The sequence below is a fragment of the Bombus bifarius genome, unplaced genomic scaffold, assembly GCF_011952205.1.
Source record: "Bombus bifarius isolate JDL3187 unplaced genomic scaffold, Bbif_JDL3187 scf7180000007968, whole genome shotgun sequence".
Classification (NCBI taxonomy): domain Eukaryota; kingdom Metazoa; phylum Arthropoda; class Insecta; order Hymenoptera; family Apidae; genus Bombus; species Bombus bifarius.
Window position 1 is genome coordinate 940,331 of NW_022884354.1, and position 17,157 is coordinate 957,487.

At 29.7% G+C, this 17,157-nt stretch overlaps 7 protein-coding genes across 9 annotated transcripts; 2 read left to right on the forward strand and 5 right to left on the reverse strand.

Annotated features, from left to right (window-relative positions):
- Positions 1 to 14: 14 nt before the first annotated feature.
- LOC117209500 (tektin-3-like) lies at positions 15 to 2,027 on the reverse strand. Its single transcript, XM_033451595.1, has 8 exons — positions 1,877 to 2,027; positions 1,536 to 1,787; positions 1,226 to 1,458; positions 1,040 to 1,149; positions 834 to 982; positions 556 to 778; positions 341 to 495; positions 15 to 257 (listed from the first exon to the last, which is right to left on the reverse strand). Exons 1-8 carry the CDS (start codon positions 1,990 to 1,992, stop codon positions 47 to 49), a joined length of 1,449 nt encoding a protein of 482 aa, XP_033307486.1. The 5' UTR covers positions 1,993 to 2,027; the 3' UTR covers positions 15 to 46.
- Positions 2,028 to 2,295: 268 nt separating this feature from the next.
- Positions 2,296 to 4,183, forward strand: LOC117209416 (V-type proton ATPase subunit S1-like). Its single transcript, XM_033451473.1, has 3 exons — positions 2,296 to 2,680; positions 2,768 to 3,124; positions 3,212 to 4,183. Exons 1-3 carry the CDS (start codon positions 2,414 to 2,416, stop codon positions 3,782 to 3,784), a joined length of 1,197 nt encoding a protein of 398 aa, XP_033307364.1. The 5' UTR covers positions 2,296 to 2,413; the 3' UTR covers positions 3,785 to 4,183.
- Positions 4,184 to 4,491: 308 nt separating this feature from the next.
- Positions 4,492 to 7,317, reverse strand: LOC117209398 (heparanase-like). Its single transcript, XM_033451421.1, has 7 exons — positions 7,187 to 7,317; positions 6,698 to 6,787; positions 6,125 to 6,438; positions 5,766 to 6,009; positions 5,306 to 5,665; positions 4,797 to 5,235; positions 4,492 to 4,734 (listed from the first exon to the last, which is right to left on the reverse strand). The coding sequence occupies exons 2-7, from the start codon at positions 6,762 to 6,764 to the stop codon at positions 4,572 to 4,574; spliced, it is 1,587 nt and encodes a 528-aa protein (XP_033307312.1). The 5' UTR covers positions 6,765 to 6,787; positions 7,187 to 7,317; the 3' UTR covers positions 4,492 to 4,571.
- LOC117209422 (tetraspanin-33-like) lies at positions 7,196 to 14,419 on the forward strand. Of its 2 annotated transcripts, none has more exons than XM_033451485.1 (5): positions 7,196 to 7,390; positions 13,211 to 13,414; positions 13,485 to 13,658; positions 13,742 to 13,873; positions 13,943 to 14,364. In XM_033451485.1, the coding sequence occupies exons 1-5, from the start codon at positions 7,232 to 7,234 to the stop codon at positions 14,177 to 14,179; spliced, it is 906 nt and encodes a 301-aa protein (XP_033307376.1). In that variant the 5' UTR covers positions 7,196 to 7,231; the 3' UTR covers positions 14,180 to 14,364. The 2 variants fall into 2 exon arrangements, with proteins under 2 accessions (XP_033307376.1, XP_033307385.1); XM_033451494.1 differs by lacking the exon at positions 7,196 to 7,390 and adding an exon at positions 12,634 to 13,008 and having other exon boundaries at positions 13,943 to 14,419.
- Positions 8,676 to 12,455, reverse strand: LOC117209366 (bromodomain-containing protein 8). The gene is made up of 3 exons (XM_033451336.1): positions 12,437 to 12,455; positions 9,107 to 12,108; positions 8,676 to 9,027 (listed from the first exon to the last, which is right to left on the reverse strand). The coding sequence occupies exons 1-3, from the start codon at positions 12,453 to 12,455 to the stop codon at positions 8,851 to 8,853; spliced, it is 3,198 nt and encodes a 1,065-aa protein (XP_033307227.1). The 3' UTR covers positions 8,676 to 8,850.
- Positions 14,420 to 15,562: 1,143 nt separating the features above from the next.
- On the reverse strand, positions 15,563 to 16,978 carry LOC117209436 (AN1-type zinc finger protein 1-like). Of its 2 annotated transcripts, none has more exons than XM_033451513.1 (3): positions 16,581 to 16,978; positions 16,037 to 16,470; positions 15,563 to 15,966 (listed from the first exon to the last, which is right to left on the reverse strand). In XM_033451513.1, exons 2-3 carry the CDS (start codon positions 16,460 to 16,462, stop codon positions 15,586 to 15,588), a joined length of 807 nt encoding a protein of 268 aa, XP_033307404.1. In that variant the 5' UTR covers positions 16,463 to 16,470; positions 16,581 to 16,978; the 3' UTR covers positions 15,563 to 15,585. The 2 variants fall into 2 exon arrangements, with proteins under 2 accessions (XP_033307404.1, XP_033307396.1); XM_033451505.1 differs by having other exon boundaries at positions 16,037 to 16,500; positions 16,581 to 16,966.
- Positions 16,582 to 16,969, reverse strand: LOC117209492 (anaphase-promoting complex subunit 13). Its single transcript, XM_033451582.1, has one exon. It carries the CDS (start codon positions 16,821 to 16,823, stop codon positions 16,587 to 16,589), a length of 237 nt encoding a protein of 78 aa, XP_033307473.1. The 5' UTR covers positions 16,824 to 16,969; the 3' UTR covers positions 16,582 to 16,586.
- Positions 16,979 to 17,157: the final 179 nt, after the last annotated feature.

Consider the following 17,157-nt stretch of genomic DNA (forward strand, 5'->3'; position numbering starts at 1 on the left):
ATCGTTTTTGATATATTTACAGTTAGAAACGTGTTGCATATATAATTCAAAACTTTATAACTGATGCAATCGGATAACTTCTTCGCATGCCCATACACTTTTCCCTATCAATAAATAATGAATCAACTTTGGATTTTAAATCACTTTCTAAATTAGATCTAGTGCGTAAAAGTTGTTGATGTTGTGCTTCAAATCTTTGTAATTTTAAATTCATATCATGTATCATTGTATTTATTGTTTCTACTTCCTCAATCATCCTACGTAAGTGAAAATTTGTTTGAAAATTTAAAGATGTTTACGATTACTATCATTAAATTTTACATAAATTTCTTGACTATACCTAAGTTGAGCATGATCTTTACATAATTCTGCAGCTGGTCGATGTATTCTGCTTTCTAATCGAGTGTGTGCGACTTTAAGAGCAGAACTTTTATCTGTGATGGCTTTTTGCATTAATTGTAGATTTTTTTCAATTGCAAAAATTTCTTGTTGGATCTGTAGTTACATACATCAATTATACAACAAAAGTTTAAAGATCAAGATATTTTTAATTACTTTATGTAAATGTATTTGTAATTTTTCTTTTGCTTCAAGCATTTCTGCAGCTCTCCTGGCTAATGCATTATTTGTATTTCCCCATGCTTCCCACATCTCATGACCAACTGCATCTATCGCGACTTCTATATCGCTTCGTAATTGATTAGATTTCTCCCGTTCTTTTTGTGATTTTTTTACTACATTATTGGAAGCTTCAGCCCATGATTCGGCTTCTGTAACACTTAAGATATACGACATAAATTACGATCGTAAATCACAGTTTAATATGAACTTACCTTGGATCATATTTTTCAATACCACCGTAATATTTTAATCCACGACTGAAATTATTCATTTGGTGACAAGTAACATCAATTCCAAGTGCAGTTTCTTTATTTTTTATATCAATTTCTAACTGATTTTGTACTGCTCTACTGTTTGTAAGCTGAGTATAAAGCAAGAGATTGCAATGATTAGTATGAAATTATGATTTTGTACTTACCTGATTAACACATTTGTCCGTAAAGTGTTCTAACTTATTTTGACAATTTCTGACTACCTCAACCTCTTTTAAAAGAACGTGCTCAGCTTGGTCATGCACCAAATCAGAACCTGTATTTTAAAGGACATAAGATATTTTATGAACATTGGTGAGATTTATTAATTTATGGAGATAAATATTATAAACCTGTCCTAGCTTCACGATAATATAAACATTCCTGCGCTATGTGCAGTTGACCCTCTAAACTTTGTATCGTTGTTTGTAAGTTTCGACGGCACTCTTGCATTCTTGTATTTTCTATTATTAATCTTTCCAGTTCTGAAGCCACTTCATTCCTCCAAAAAGTAGTATCCGTAATTCTTTCTCCCAATTTACGACCGCTTTCAGTTTGGCCGTTCTGTACTTTCTCATCGGCCTCTCTAAAATTAGATTAATTATTATTTGTAATGTATTGTAACAAAAAAATATATATAACAAAATATCGTAATCACTTTACCGCATCATTCGAACAGTATCCGCTCTTAAATTTTCAGAGAAATTTCTGTTGCTATCAGATTCATTATAAAGTTTTAGCTGATTCTCCACCCATTCGTATGGACCATATCTTGTAAAAAGTGCAGCTCGTGCGGCGTGTGCAGGATTTCTATCGAAACCAGTTACCAGATTAGGAAATCGTAACGGTTCCGTACTCATTCCTTTTGGCATATAACAGGTATTAGCAAGTAAATTTGTCATAGGTTGTGCAGGTCTGAAATAATCACAAAAGGATAAATAATTTTTTAAGATAAACTAACAATAAGATACAAGCGATTGAATGGATTTTAATAAGAATGTTACAGCGGAGATGTTTCTACGATTTCATATCCTAAAGTAGGACGCCATGGATGTGGTTTTGGAGTTTTATGAAATTCTCCAACTCTAACCGGAATCGGTGGACCAATAATTTGTTCCATACATGGTAGAACACCCACCGTAGTCCATGGTTGAAGTTGCTAATATTAAAATAGTAAATTAGTAGCATAATTTGTTATTTAAATTCACATGAGTACAAACCGAGTACATAACAGTTTCTTGTTGTCCCTCAATTTTGGTACTCTCCATTGTTCAAATTTATATTAAAAGGAACTAATACTGACAAAAATGTTATCTCTACGAAATAATTTTTCACATTTCACTTAGCTTGATGAATAACTTCTTAAAATGAAATGGCTTAATTTGGAATGAAGGTTTATTTGAAAACCGGAAACAAAGTTATCACGTGACGTCTGTCATATGATTCTAGCCTAGTCAGGTGCTCTGTTACCTTACATTCTGCTCGATCGCAGTCGATCAGTACTTATCTGACTCGCCCAGTTGTGTTTGACTAAAACTATCATGACACAATTTTGTAATGTTTTCTGTTTCGTTTTTATCTTAAACGTTGCATTTCAAATTTTACCTTCACGCGCCGATAATGCAGTACCTGTATTGCTATGGGGTGAGTCAGTTAATTCTGATTTAACAAATGCAGTGAATCCCTTTTTAAAGACTACCAGCGAGGAATTTGGTCTTTACCTGCGTAAAAAATTAGAAAATTCACCTCCAGTTCTTCTTTATATAAAAGATAATCTGTGTATTGAAGATTTAGTGAAATACAAACAGGTTATTGTAATATACTTTATAATGTTATATAGTTGAACTCATTTACTTGTTGACTTGAATATTAATATAATTTGTACAATCTCTTAGCATCTTCAGGAAGTTATTAGTGGTGATTCTTTACGTTATTTTCCTGCTGTTGAGAAAGCAGTGAATACTGTTGAAGACTTACCTTTGTACAACCAAACTTATAATGATTATGTGGATTCTGTATCTGATGGACAATTACTGATTGTGCCAATTAGTAATTTGGATGTTATCCCAGATACATACAAGACGATAAAGGATTCTAGCCCTAATTTGATAGCTATGCTCACAGGGAAAGCCTGTAGTTATAGACGTTCTGAACGAGTAAAAAGGGACATTGATGCAGACAATACTACTACATCTTTTGTCATTTCAGGAGCAAGAGTGTTATTATATGCTAATCGACCATTATCATTGCAGGTAATTTTAATTATTAGTATTTTACCTAATGATCTTTATGACCATAATTAATCCATCTTTGTGAATAATAATTCTTTTATTTGATAGCCTGAAAAAGACAAAGCTGTAATAAATCTTCCACTTAAGCCTACAATTACTGAAGAATCGGATCCAAAAACATCTGCATATAATTTAACTATGACATTTACAGGATCTGGTGCTATCATAAAAAATGAACTTGTTTTTATATTTAAAGTTAGAACTGCAGGATATTATACACTCAAAACAATTAATTACTCACATTATATTAATGCAAATTCTACTGGTAATCCACAAATTTTAACAACAGATACAGATATTGTTTTTCCATTTAATTTCTCTTATCATTGTTCACAAATTATTACATTCAAAAATGGCGATACAGCCTTAAATATAACAGGTTTACAAGTGCAACTTGATCCACAACCAGACAAAAAGACTAATGGCACAAAAATATTTGCATTTAATGATGCATATGACTGTGTCGGTTTTACTACAATTCCAATTTGGACAGGAATATTTGTTACCGCTATATTAGCTTTAATTATGATTTGGGCTCTTACTATGATTATAGATATTCGTACAATGGATAGATTTGATGACCCCAAAGGAAAAACAATTACTATTTCAGCTCAGGAATAATATAATAATATTAAATAATTAAAGATATTGTGTACATACATACCATAGTATCTCGTAATCTAATCAATTGTCAAATAAATTTTCAATGTCATGTTGGTAATTTGTACATGTAGAATGTATGTGCATTAAAATTTATTAATGCTGTTAATGCTATCAATTTTTCATTTAACAATTATAACATTGATGCAATAACATTTTGCTATTAGATAATAGTGAATTTAATCATTCCATTTATCTAATATTATACTACTTTCAGTATTTATATATTTTTTGTGTATTATAGTATTTCTTTCTGTAGTATTTGCAATATATAATTTCTAAGAAAATTTTGTTTTATAATTATCAAAGGACACAATACCATGTATTAGTGAATAAATAAGTAACTACTTTAAATATGTATCTTTCAACAATAGAACAATGTTGTGATATATTGATAGTTGATTGAAACATGCATAAGGTTTATAAAAAAATCTTATATATCATGCTTTGTATTATAATAATATTATGCATTAATCGTAATAAGATGCATATATTGAATAATATAGTTGTTTGCATATATATAATACGCACACGCGAGCTCACACAAATCCATAAATGCGTATATATAAGATATAGTAATGTCTTATAAAAAATTATTTAATTGTTTAATTCTTTTATTAATTTTTCTTTATTCTAGTTAGTGATGATTGTAAAAATGTTTTATGAGATTCTATAATATAAATTTTTAATGTATAGAACACGTATACATAATATATGATATAATTTAATTGAAATTGTTGCATATTATCTATGTATAACATGCTGGAACCTTTGCATTATGTATTATAATAAATATCATGGAATAGGGTGGTAAAGTAATTTGTTCTGTAGATTCTAATACTATAGGTCGGAATGGTGGTAAATTTCCATTAGATTCCAATTTCAATAATTCTCCATTTATTTTTATAGTCCTAAAAAAATTTGAAATAAAATGTTACATAATCTATTTTCATGTAAAATAATTATTACATACCTTGATTGTAGTTTGTCAGAAGTAAGTGCATATAAATAAACTTTAGCATTTCTGTGAAATACAGGAATTCCTTGAATAGTAATACGAATAGGGAAGTTAGCTAGATTAATTCCATATATTGTAATTGCTGGAACTCTGCCAGTCCATGCTTTTTTTGGAGTGCAATGTGCATACAATCGTAAATACTCAAGAGGTATTGGTGATAACTTTAAAACTTTTTCTGAAACAAATTTCTTATACACTACACTAACCCACCAGTCAGGATTTGGTATAAGATCAGATCCAATCATAGCATAGTTTCCACCAAATAATGATTGCCTAGTAACAACATTTACTCCTGTACTGGCACTGTATCCCAATTTGTCGAGCCATAAAAATCCAGCTACAAATCTATCTGATAGGTTTGGTGCACCTCCACCATAAGCTGTACTTGTTTCTGCTACAAAAAGATTCTTTTCCATCACTTAAATTTGAAATTTTATTTCAAAGAATCTAATATGATTACATACATAACCACATAGGAATAAGTCCTCCTGATGATATAATTGCTTTTTGCATGGATTTAATTTGCTTTGGCAAATAATTAAAAGTTGAAATATTTATAAAATCAGTTAGTTGAGCTTCTCTTCCATTAAGGTAATATTGATGCCAAGTAACATAGTTTACACTATTTTTATCATTTTCTAAAAATGTTTTCGCATATTGCTCTCCCATATGAATTGTATCTTCTACATGATTTACTTCTGGTCCCACAAGAAGACTTTTATTATATCCCATTTCATCTAATAATTCCCTCAAGTGACAATAATCATGTGCAAGTTGAGTTGCATTAACATTTCTATTAAATACATGATGAAAAGAATTTGGTTCTGAAATTTTATTATTATTACGTATCAAATCTATTTAAAAGATAAGCAGATTGAATAATAAAATATGATATTAAAAAAAAATAGTAAATAAAACATTTACCATTTCCTAATTGCCAGTCTAGAGTCATGCCCTTATTTTTGGCAAATGAGATTATATTTTTAGCATTAACATCATTCCAAGAGTCATTAACATTTCTAATTAATACATTTAAATCGAATATCATTCGCAATTTTGATTCTATCGCAAAATTGTATAAATTCTCAAAGTCTGTCTCATTAATAGTAAAATTACTTATATCTTGGCCGTCTACCGGATTAATTACTTTTTCGGAAACTATTTTTGTCTATACAATATAATTCATATAAATTATTATCTAAGTGTTTTTAAATAAATATGTATATATATATATATATATTATATATATGATAATTTCATAAATGATAAAATAATATACCAACTTGATTAAAGTATAGACAATCTGCAGACGTACCGCCTACCCGAACATAGGCTGGCCCAAGAAGTCGAGCTAAATTTATAAATTTGCTATCCTTTATTGGAAGACTTTTCATATCACGAAGTAATGATGTATCAAGACCGAATGACAAAAATTTGTCTGACACTGTGTGTAAAAGTGATTGTCTCGAATATAAGTGAAGGATGTGATTATCAATATCCTGGTTTATCATATTATTGAAATTCCATGCTAATAATATTAAAACTAACATACAAAAACCCAGAAGGGTTAAACTAAAAGCGGGATGTATTGTTGATTCTGAAATTTAAAGAAGAATATGAACGTGTAGATATTATAATTGTATAAGTAATCCATTGGGCGTATTTGAAGTTCAAATTTTAAATATACCATGCGCAATAGAACATGCAATATGGCGATAATATTGTATATATACTATATATATGCATGTGTATTTTAACAATATTAATTGCGTATAGAAATAATTTATGCAAGGAGTATTTATTAATACGAATATTTATTAAAAATAAATTCTATTAATTTCAATGAAAGAACTTACGGAGTCGAAGTTTGTCAAACTTCCTATACTCATTTTTTCCTTGCTCGTTGGTTATAAAGTAGCTCATAATTTGTTCAGGTTCTTAATTATCTATATATGTATTCCAAAATAATTTTATACATAGAATTCTTATTAGTTTGTGATAGGAAGCAAACAGATTTATCAGAATTATGATATGCTGTAATTTAAACAATATAAACGATGATAAACAATTTACTAGTGAAACATTTTATCTATTAAAAATGAGTGATGTTTCTGCATTTATTTTCGATTGGAAGTTTTACATTTTGTATAAATAATTTTATCGTTATTTAAAAAAGGAGCTCCTCTTTTACGTGCATATTTTTTCTTTCTATTATTGTAGCTGTGTAGTTCTATACTGAATTGGCTTGTACATTGTTCCTGCTTGAGAACTATGATAATTATGTTAAAATTACAAAGAACCTACGATTCTTGTGTTTCTTGTATAATATTTATATTAATAAGTACCTCCAGATGAAATTTGTTCAGATAGCGAATCTAAACTAGAACTTGATGATTGAAAAAGTAAAGACCGGCTTCTGTGTATCGCAACACGATTACGATAAGACAAACTACGCCTACGTTTCTGTTTTTCGTTTAACTGCTGCTTTGATTCTGAACTACTTAATTCATCTTCAGCCCAAAACGGTCGATCAGTGTCATCGGATATTGGTGGTGTTGTTGATGCCGGTGACTTAAAAATAAAGATATTTCTCTTTAAATAAAGGCATATTTTTGATAATAGTAACTTACAATATCTTGAGAAATTCTAAATGTAAAATATTGTTTGTCATTAACATTTAATTGATTTAATACCCCAACAGATATTGTGGTACAAGATGATTGATTTTCATAACCTTCATCCTCGGAATTTTGTATCGTTTTACGAGTATCACCGCTAGCATAATAGCCCATTATGAATTTTGTTTAAATTTTGATAAGTTATACAATTATAAAGTTTAAATTTTCTACATATGTTTGATTACACTGATGATTTTTTGTACTTTGTGTTTAAAATTTTAATGTTTAGAAGAGCCATTGAAAATAAATGGCAGGCATTTTTTATTATGGTAGAACAAGTTGCATTATAAGCTATAATTTGGAATATTTATTTAATACATTTTTTGGTTTTTTAATATTAAGAGAAAGTTATGCTTTATAAAATGTCTTTATTATATCTTCCTTAAAATAAAAATGTTACATTTTCTTTAAAATAATATATATGTCGGAGACAGGTTGGCATTTTGGGGCGTTCGATGAACCTTTACTTACTTTACCATCGCGGATGTAGCCAATATTTATCAGTACGAATGTGGACACTACAAGAGGCTATGAGTAATGGTAATAGGATGGTCGAGATGATGGTGACAACGAATTCAGGTTCGATACGAATCCACGATCCATGGGAGGACAAGTATCAACGTACTACTTGATTCGGATCACTCAATCGGCAATTCGTCCAACGACTCTAACACTCTAACTCTAACTCTCGTAATCCAAAAGAGGCTGCCCTTATATACTCCTGTCTCCGCTTCTCGGGTTAATCTTTGTTTTTAAGGAGAGCCATATAATCATTTCATACCTTTGTCAGGTACATGTCCCTCCCGTGACCGTGGCTACGTCCGGTGACCTACCATGTCACTTCGAGCCCAAACCCATCGTCATAAAGTCAGATTGGAACATTAAGACTATTTCTTATTTTTATTACTTAAGGGCTGCTATAGTAAAAGTCTGGACTAGTGTGTTGGGGTTTTTCCCAACATTCCGGACGGGAAATGCCGCTGTCTTTCCATCTCCGACATATATATTGCAAATAATTATTTTTGTTATTCATTATACTATAGTACATAGTTGTAATAAAGTCTTAAAAGATAAATTGAATGAACCTTGTAATTATTAATACAAAATCTATTTTTGTATTTTTTATTATAATTTAAAAATAATTCTAACAGGTAGAATTTCAAATTACTGTATTTCTTTTCATACATCTCAAACATCTTAAATGTCCAGTATCATTCTTTAATGCTGATAGGATAAATTTATCATTTCTTTCATCCTTCCCAATAAAGTTCTTTAGAACTTTAATGCGTATCACATTACACATATGTATATACATAAATATAAAAATGTCCTTAATCATTCTCTGATTTTCTACGCTTTTTTGAACGTGGACTGTCTGTATCATGAGGACTTGGAGTGATGTGACTTCTTTTTCTTTTTATACTACTTTCACTAGCCTCACTACTACTACTTGCTGCAGTTCTTGTTTCTCTCCTGAGTGTTCCCTCCCCTGTAACTTGTACTAATATCTAAACAAAATTAAACGATGTTAGATTTCTTGAAAATAGTAATTATGCATAGAAAATAATATTACATTTATATATTTACCTGCATATGCTGTAGACATTCTTCCTGCATTGAAACTGCCATTTTGTAAATAAATGTATCATGTTTATTATACATAATGGCATTTTGAAACATTAACATGACATCACGTTGAAAATGCATTGTAGATCTAATTGTTCCATTGTCTATATTTTTTTTAATAGTGGATAAGTCCATAGGTCTAAAGATAACTGAATGATATCCAGGTGCTTGATCTTCTGTAATAGGTCTCAAAAATACAGATGCATACTTATGTGTAGCAAGTCGATTATAAACCAACATGACTGCCTTCTTCCATGCCCTATAATCTGCACCTTCTCCAGTACCTTCATTTTCAGGTTCACTATCGATACAAACATTTTGTTTTTTTGAATAAGTTTTCATAGCACGTCCTCCACTTAACTTGCTTAATGATGATTCTTCTTCATCTAATTCAGCAGTATCTTCTCCAGCACTTATTATAGATTCTAGCTCTTTTTTTACATTTTGTTCAGTATCTATACCTTTTTTCTCTTCTTTCTCTTCTTTTATTTGAACTTCTTTTTGAACTTCTGATATTACAGCATTTTCCAATTGAATTTTTGTCTCCTCTTCGACTTTTGAGTCTTCATATGTATTTTCTTCTTTCTTTACAATGGAAATGTCGAACTCAGATTTAATAGGATCTGCAGGTTCTGTTTTTGAAGTTTCTATATCTTCTGGAGATACCAGTTGATCTTCCTTGACCTTGATTGACCAATCTTCCACAATTGCTGTTTCCTCTATTTCCTCTTCTTTTATTTCTATATCTTGCAGAATAGAGCTTGTTGTATCTTCAGAAGAATCTTTTGTATCTTCTTTTTTAAATTCATTTGTATAAATTTCTAAAGTTTCTTCTGTTTGTTCCTCTTGAGATTTTTCCGGAGATTCTTCACTTACTTCTATAATAGTCTTTTCTTTGACTACAATTATAGGGTCTTCTTTGAATGATAGATCAATAGATTCTGTGCTCTCAATTGTATTTTCTATTATTTGTTCTTCTGTTATCTTCTTTTTATCATCAGAGCTACTTTCATCATCTTCTAAAATTAAACTAATATCTTGTGATTTTTCTGTATCCTCGGTACTAGGAAGATCATTTGTTACTTCAGATGAAACACTAACAACTTCTGCTGATGGAACATCTTGCTGTTCACCTGTAATTTTAGCAAGATGCATTTCTAATTGATCCAATTCCATATTGCCTTTATTTTCTAACTCTTCAGAGGACACTCTTTGTAGTTTACTAGTAGGTGACTCTTTAATTTCTGGTACAATTACTTCAGTTTCTTCTTCTTCTTCAACTTCATCTTCTGCTATTTCTTCTATTAACTCTTTTGTAGGTATTTTTGAATCATTTTCTTCAGTTTCTACATTTGAAGTAGAATCCATAGTATCAAATTCCTCAATGATTTGTTTCTCTTCTATTGGAATATCTTTGCTATTTTCACCATCCTGAGTGTCTAATTCAGGACAATTCAGCTCTTCATTCAATGTTACTCTTTCATAACATGTACTTTCTTCAGATTTTATTTCTTCTGATGCACTTGGTATGGTTTCAGATACTTCCGCAACAATAACTTTATGTTCTTGTGGTTCAATAGCAACTGTCCCTATAATTTCTGCAATATTTGATGTACTGGAATCAATTTCTTCAATAGCCATTTCACTTTCTGGTGAATTAGAAAGTGATACAACTTCATCTACATCTCTGGGTTCTGGCCGTTCTGTTACCACTGGTACTTCTTGAATTTGAGGTACAGTAAGGGTATTAATTGTTGATGTAGTTGTATCTATAGTTTGTGGACTACCAGTAATTTCTTCTTTTATCAACTCTTCTATATCTCCAATAATTTCATTGATTTCATCTTTGTCTATTACATCTGCCATTATATCTTTACGTATTACATCATCTATATGATCTATAATCTGTACCATACTTTCTGTAGATGGCATATTTGGAGTGCTAATTGTAAGAGGCTGAGCAGATACAGATGTTTCATTTTGTATTGTAACTTGATGCATAGATTGCGGTTGAAGACTGTGAACTTCAGTAGGAACATTTTGTTGAGATACCATACCTGGAGTTGATTGTAAATTAGGTAGAGGACCCCTGTGTGCATTAGCAGGCATTTCTAATAACATAGATAAGGTTGGTGCACCAACTGATGGTCTTTCTGATGATATATTTGAAATTGCAGAAGTAACTAACTGGTGCAATTGTGGAGATACATTTTGTGTCAATTGAGAATTTGGTACTTTAGGACTAGAACTAAGTAGGCTTGTGATCGTAGGAGAGCTTACTTGTGCTGTAGTAGTTGTGGTTTGGGTTTGTGTTGTTGGACTTGGTGATTTTAATAGACTTGTTAACAATGGTGACCTTCCCCCCCTGGCTTTCTTTTCATCTTCATCTGTATTTTCTATTGTTTCTTGAATTTCTACTGTAGTTTCAGTAGATTTACGTTGAATTATAGTAGTTCCTGTTTGTGATGAATTTAATTCTTGCTTTTGTTGTCGTTTTGCTAACCATGCAGAATGTGCTCTTGCTTTTTGTTCTTGTTCCCGTTCTTCTTGCTCCATTGCAAGCCACATTTTTTGTAACTTGTCTTCTGATATTGATCCAGATTTTAACATATTTATTTCAGCTTTAAGCTGTTGGTATTCATCCTTTTGGAAAGCTAATATTTGCCTTAGTTCAACTAATCTTTCTTGCGTTAACCTTCTAACTATTGATTCACCAGTAGTTTCTCCACTTTCCCTTTTCTTCCTCTTGGGGGTATCTGCATTTTCCAATAAATATGCATATTGACTGGCACAAGATTTTTGAGAAAACCAATCAGGTGGTCTCAATGTTTCTTTTTCAACAAATGCTTTTAATGATCGTGATACACTCATCCAATTTTGATCTCCTGACTTCAATACACTAGAAGCTAAACATAGTTGTTCACGAGTACTCCAAGTATCATATGATCTTCTTAATTTCAATCCTGCAAATATTATAATATTTAATAAATATAAATTATTTAATAAATTAAATTTTATATAATTGGCACTTTCAATACTATTGTAAGCATATAATATTTATGTTTTCAAGTATTAATTGGTTGTTTACATTATATAGGTTAAGAAACAACGATTTATTTTTTATGTAATCATATAAAAATAAATAGTAATATATTACATCATTTATCATTATGATAAAATATTTATAATGTGATACTACGGTAATCTATTATTAATTAAATATAAAAGAATGTATTAATATAGTCCTGTTAACCTCTAAATTATGAACTATAGTACACAACACAAACTTACTGTCTTGCACTGATGTCATCCTTTTAAAGCGAGTATCTTATATTTTCGAATATGTATAGTATAAATATCAAAAAATTCTAAACAAATCAAACATTAGAAATTTTGTCTTGTTTAGAATTTTTTACGTTTGACAGTTTATACGTGATCTATACAAAAATGAATTCTGTCTATTCTGCATGTAGATTACTGAAACGTGGAATGCGCGGACAGCTGATTTCAAACTTGGATGCGAGGAATACGAGAAACAGAAGTGTAATGGCGGATGCAAAGTAAGCTGTCAAAGTATGGTGCATTATATTTTTCCTTTTCATGAACGATTAAATATAGTTCATCGAAGATTAAGTAAGAAGGTAGCAAATATGCGTTGAATAAGTGAAATTATGAAATAAGTAATGCAATCTATGTAATTTGTATATATAACTAAAAGTGAGAATTTCTTGTATATACCAATTAATAACTCTTAAAACAATTTCTACTTTACCATGATGAATAATCGGCGGCGAACAAATAACTTCACTTATGTTAGTTCTTGTGTGAAGTATATGATATTTATGCTCAATTTTGTTTTTTGGGTTAGTAAATGTTTTATATTTCTCATCCTATTAATTATCTTATCATTATTATCACTAATAAATAAAATATAAGCAGACAGTAAGCAGAAAATTATGTATTACATGTATTTGTTATTTATAGATAAATCTTATGAAAAAATCTTATTATATGTAGAGAAATCTTATGAGAATGAAATTTTAAATGTTTTATTTTGTTGTACAGTTATTTGGAGGCCTTTTAATTGGAGTAGGTTTATATGCATTTGTGGATAAATGGCAAGCAACTGGTTCCGTTAGAGTAGAAAATGTATATGATGTGATCCTTAATATTTCACTTGTGATGGTTATCGCTGGAGGAGTAGTCTTTGTTGTTAGTTTTGCAGGATGTGTTGGAGCATTACGCGAAAATACTTGTCTTCTTAAATTTGTTAGTATTATCAGACATATCGTTATATTAAGCAGTTTATTAACACACAAGTAATACTTATTTATTGCAGTATTCACTATGTCTATTGGTATTCTTCTTGCTTGAGATGGGTATTGCAATTGTTGGTTTTGTATTCCCACATACATTGCAATCATTATTGGAGGAGTCATTTACAGATAAAATCATACAAACATATAGGGAAGATCCTGATCTACAAAATTTTATTGATTTTGGGCAACAAAAAGTAAAGACTCTTATAAACAAACATTTATTAAGGTATATTATTATAATTAATAATATTTAAAAAATCTATATTTTTATGAACAGTTTAGATGTTGTGGTTTAAGTCAAGAAGGATACTTGGATTGGGGAAAGAATGAATATTTTAATTGCTCCAGTCCTAGTGTTGAACGTTGTGGTGCACCATTTTCATGTTGCATTAATGCTACAGACATATCAGTAAGTACAAATTTTTACATTTTGTTAATGAGATCATATTGGAATTTAAAACATTATTGAAATGTTTAGAGTGGTCTTGTGAATATAATGTGTGGCTATAAAGTGCAAATGTTACCAGTATCTGAAGCAGGCAAGAAAGTATGGACTAGCGGTTGCATTGAAATTGTACGAAGTTGGGCAGAACGCAATTTGTACACAATAGCTGGTATTGCTTTAGGTATAGCTCTTAGTCAACTTTTTGTCATATATCTTGCCAAGACATTGGAAGGTCAAATTGAATTGCAAAAGTCTCGTTGGCATTCCTGAGCTTGACTTCAGGCCACCTACCGCTATCAGATTCATTCTCCTCCCAGCAGGCAGGTGGCCAGTGGCCGAATAAGAGGCCAAGACAATGAAACAAATGTAAATGTCCGGATGACTTTACTTGTTCTTTTTGCAATCTCTGTATACATACTTTGTATTCTTTCTTTGATCAGACTTGTACTTTACTTCAGAAACTATTTTCATGTATATTTAAGCAAAGGCTAGCTTTTATTTTCTTTTATATTTTATTCTATTTTTATAACTATTTCCTTTTATCTCCATTACTAACTTATCTTATATCTTTATCGAATCTATATCGATAAATTGTTAAGTGATAATTATATATTTTCTTTCTCGAAATTTTATATAACTCGCATAATCATAGGCTGGTTACTTTTAAAGTACAGTAATTCAACCTAAAGTAGGATATCTGAAAGTGAATATTATTCAATCTACACATTTAGTTACATATAAAATTTGTTGCAAAACTTATTCACATATGAAGAATTTTTAATTGACATAAGATTAATTAAATTAATGCTATTAATCATGTATAAGACGGAATTGATTTTATAAAAATATTAATTCTTTCGTTATACATAATTTATTATATATATGTATTTATAATACAAAGTTCATATGTTGGTAATTTTTGCATCAAAACTTTAAACCATTATTCGCACATTATATGTAATAATATTATAAGTATTAAAACATTAAGCCTTTAAATATCCTACGAAAGACTTACATTAAATAGTTTAAGAAGTAGATTCAATTCATAAGAGATACATGATTTTTATATTAATATTTTTTTTATATATTCACATAATTATTTGTGAAAAATTTCACCGTGTGTGTCACTACGTGAAACTTTTATAATTTCATAACGTATCAATTACTCAATTCGCCAAAATGTAATAAAATAATGATACGGTTAAAACACGCACATGGTTAAAAATATTATTCAATATCTCTCTTGCTATCTATATTTATCTTTTTTAACATTTATATAAGCACATTACAAGATATTAGTAAGTATATAGTTGTTTCTAAATCGATATTGTTGATTCTTTTATTATGCTATATTAGTGTAATTGAAGTAAGTCAAAAAAGGAAAGAACGTCCAGTGCCAAAGTCAAAGTATCATCATTGTTTTATTTGAAGCAAACTTGACAATAATCTGGTGTAAATGATTTGTTTATTAAGTACATACATAGTACATCTGCGTGTCTTTTTATCAAGAGTAAATGTAAAACTGATATATATAAAACCATCTAGTTTGTAATAAACAAATATTATTCTAAAACTGTGTTCTTACCACTATCAATAAATTGTTGTATGCTTATAAATCATATTTTAAGAATGTATAGATCAAAAGGAAAGAAATTGTTATTACTTCTTGTAAATATTTATTTATATAAAGTAGTATCTACAAACATACTATCTGAATATTCTAAAATAACACTTTGTCCATCTATAAGTTCCGAATTTTCAAGCAATTTTATTAATGGTGTATCCATTTCATTACATATTAGTGCACCAGTTATATGATGAAATAATTGCAGTTTAGATGCTCCTGCTACATTATTATTGTTGGATACTTTTAATATATCAGCTATTGAGTCTATAGCTTTCCCAATTGTCCAGTTCATATTCACATAAATACCTTTAGATGGTCCTATATGTTTGTTAGATATTGTAGTTGGGGGATATACAAGAAAATAACATCTTTCATTTACTGGTACATTTTTTGAACCAACAGCAGAACCCTTTACACGCATAAGTCTTACCTAATTAAATAATAATTAAATATACAAATATGTAACATTTTTTGTTAACTATTTAAATGATATAACATACTTTATTGGCCATTGTAGTATTTTTGGATTTCTTCAAAGTATCTGAAATTTCTTGATCTACTATAGCTTTTGCTTCAGCAAATTGTTTTTTTGGAATTTGCCATTTTTTCAACTTTGTTGTTTTTTCTTCATTAGTATATTCCAGGCAGCCATGATATCTATGTTGTAGACAAAAGTGTTTCTTACATTTGATGCATTGCATTTCAATGGGTGAAGTTTCTTTGCACAATTCATCTGAACATGTATAATTTGGTGCTCTTATTTTGGTATATGTGATCTTATCTTTCAAACCTAGACACTTATGAGAACCTATATGAAAATGTTCCTTGCAAAATAAGTCATGGCAATGATTGCATTCAAATGGTAAAAAATTTAATTGTTTGCAATCTTTGATTGAACATCTCTCCCCAACATTTGGAAACTCCATTTTTAAATCTATAATATAAGATACGTACAATACGTACACTATAGTAGAAACATAATTTAAATAAATTATTAATGTGTCACTTGTGTCCAGTCGTTATATGTATATAATAAGTTATTACCTATATTTAATTATGAGACGGCGTTGGTGAATGTAAATGGTTCTCACTGAGAGTTCCTAAAGCTAGGTTATTCCACTTTTGTTCTAATTCCTTTAGTGTCATATGAGAATCACCGTTGTCACTTTCGGGATCAGGTAATTCTTGATTTGGCACTACAATATCGTCAATAGGCAAACGCTCTTTATGCCAGATCTCGTCAATTAAATCTAATAATCTACCATCTCTGCACACTTGACTGTCCATACCGCAAAATATAATATTTTTTCAATATTTTCTTCTATTTATATAAAAACAAACTAACAAAATAATATATTCGATTATCAATTATAATAAATTTAATAACATTGAAAAATCTTTGTCACTGTCATAGCGTAATAAAGATAGCCAACTCTATGTCTAAGATCGTACACTAAATGTTGCTATCGTCTGCTACCGTCGATTAAGAAGATTTTACGATCAAGAAATAAGTAGTATTATCAGAGAGGATATTCCTCTCTGGTATTATGTATCAAAATTTACTAAAATGCATACATATTTTATTTTTATTCAACATTCTTACATTAAAGTACTTAAAACA

Coding starts and splice junctions, on each gene's coding strand:
- LOC117209500 (XM_033451595.1), bottom strand. CDS start 1,992: ATGGAACAAATTATTGGTCCACCGATTCCGGTTAGAGTTGGAGAATTT. Junction 1,788..1,876: donor ATCGTAGAAACATCTCCGCT/GTAACATTCTTA, acceptor TGATTATTTCAG/ACCTGCACAACCTATGACAA. Junction 779..833: donor ATTGAAAAATATGATCCAAG/GTAAGTTCATAT, acceptor GTATATCTTAAG/TGTTACAGAAGCCGAATCAT.
- LOC117209422 (XM_033451485.1), top strand. CDS start 7,232: ATGATTGAAAAAGTAAAGACCGGCTTCTGTGTATCGCAACACGATTAC. Junction 7,391..13,210: donor ATCAGTGTCATCGGATATTG/GTGGTGTTGTTG, acceptor TTTGTTGTACAG/TTATTTGGAGGCCTTTTAAT. Junction 13,874..13,942: donor TTAATGCTACAGACATATCA/GTAAGTACAAAT, acceptor TGAAATGTTTAG/AGTGGTCTTGTGAATATAAT.
- LOC117209366 (XM_033451336.1), bottom strand. Junction 9,028..9,106: donor AATGTCTACAGCATATGCAG/GTAAATATATAA, acceptor AATTTTGTTTAG/ATATTAGTACAAGTTACAGG.
- LOC117209398 (XM_033451421.1), bottom strand. CDS start 6,764: ATGAGCTACTTTATAACCAACGAGCAAGGAAAAAATGAGTATAGGAAG. Junction 5,666..5,765: donor AGACTGGCAATTAGGAAATG/GTAAATGTTTTA, acceptor ATAAAATTTCAG/AACCAAATTCTTTTCATCAT. Junction 4,735..4,796: donor TCTGACAAACTACAATCAAG/GTATGTAATAAT, acceptor AAATTTTTTTAG/GACTATAAAAATAAATGGAG.
- LOC117209416 (XM_033451473.1), top strand. CDS start 2,414: ATGACACAATTTTGTAATGTTTTCTGTTTCGTTTTTATCTTAAACGTT. Junction 2,681..2,767: donor ATTTAGTGAAATACAAACAG/GTTATTGTAATA, acceptor ACAATCTCTTAG/CATCTTCAGGAAGTTATTAG. Junction 3,125..3,211: donor ATCGACCATTATCATTGCAG/GTAATTTTAATT, acceptor TTTATTTGATAG/CCTGAAAAAGACAAAGCTGT.
- LOC117209492 (XM_033451582.1), bottom strand. CDS start 16,823: ATGGACAGTCAAGTGTGCAGAGATGGTAGATTATTAGATTTAATTGAC.
- LOC117209436 (XM_033451513.1), bottom strand. CDS start 16,462: ATGGAGTTTCCAAATGTTGGGGAGAGATGTTCAATCAAAGATTGCAAA. Junction 15,967..16,036: donor ATACTACAATGGCCAATAAA/GTATGTTATATC, acceptor TTATTTAATTAG/GTAAGACTTATGCGTGTAAA.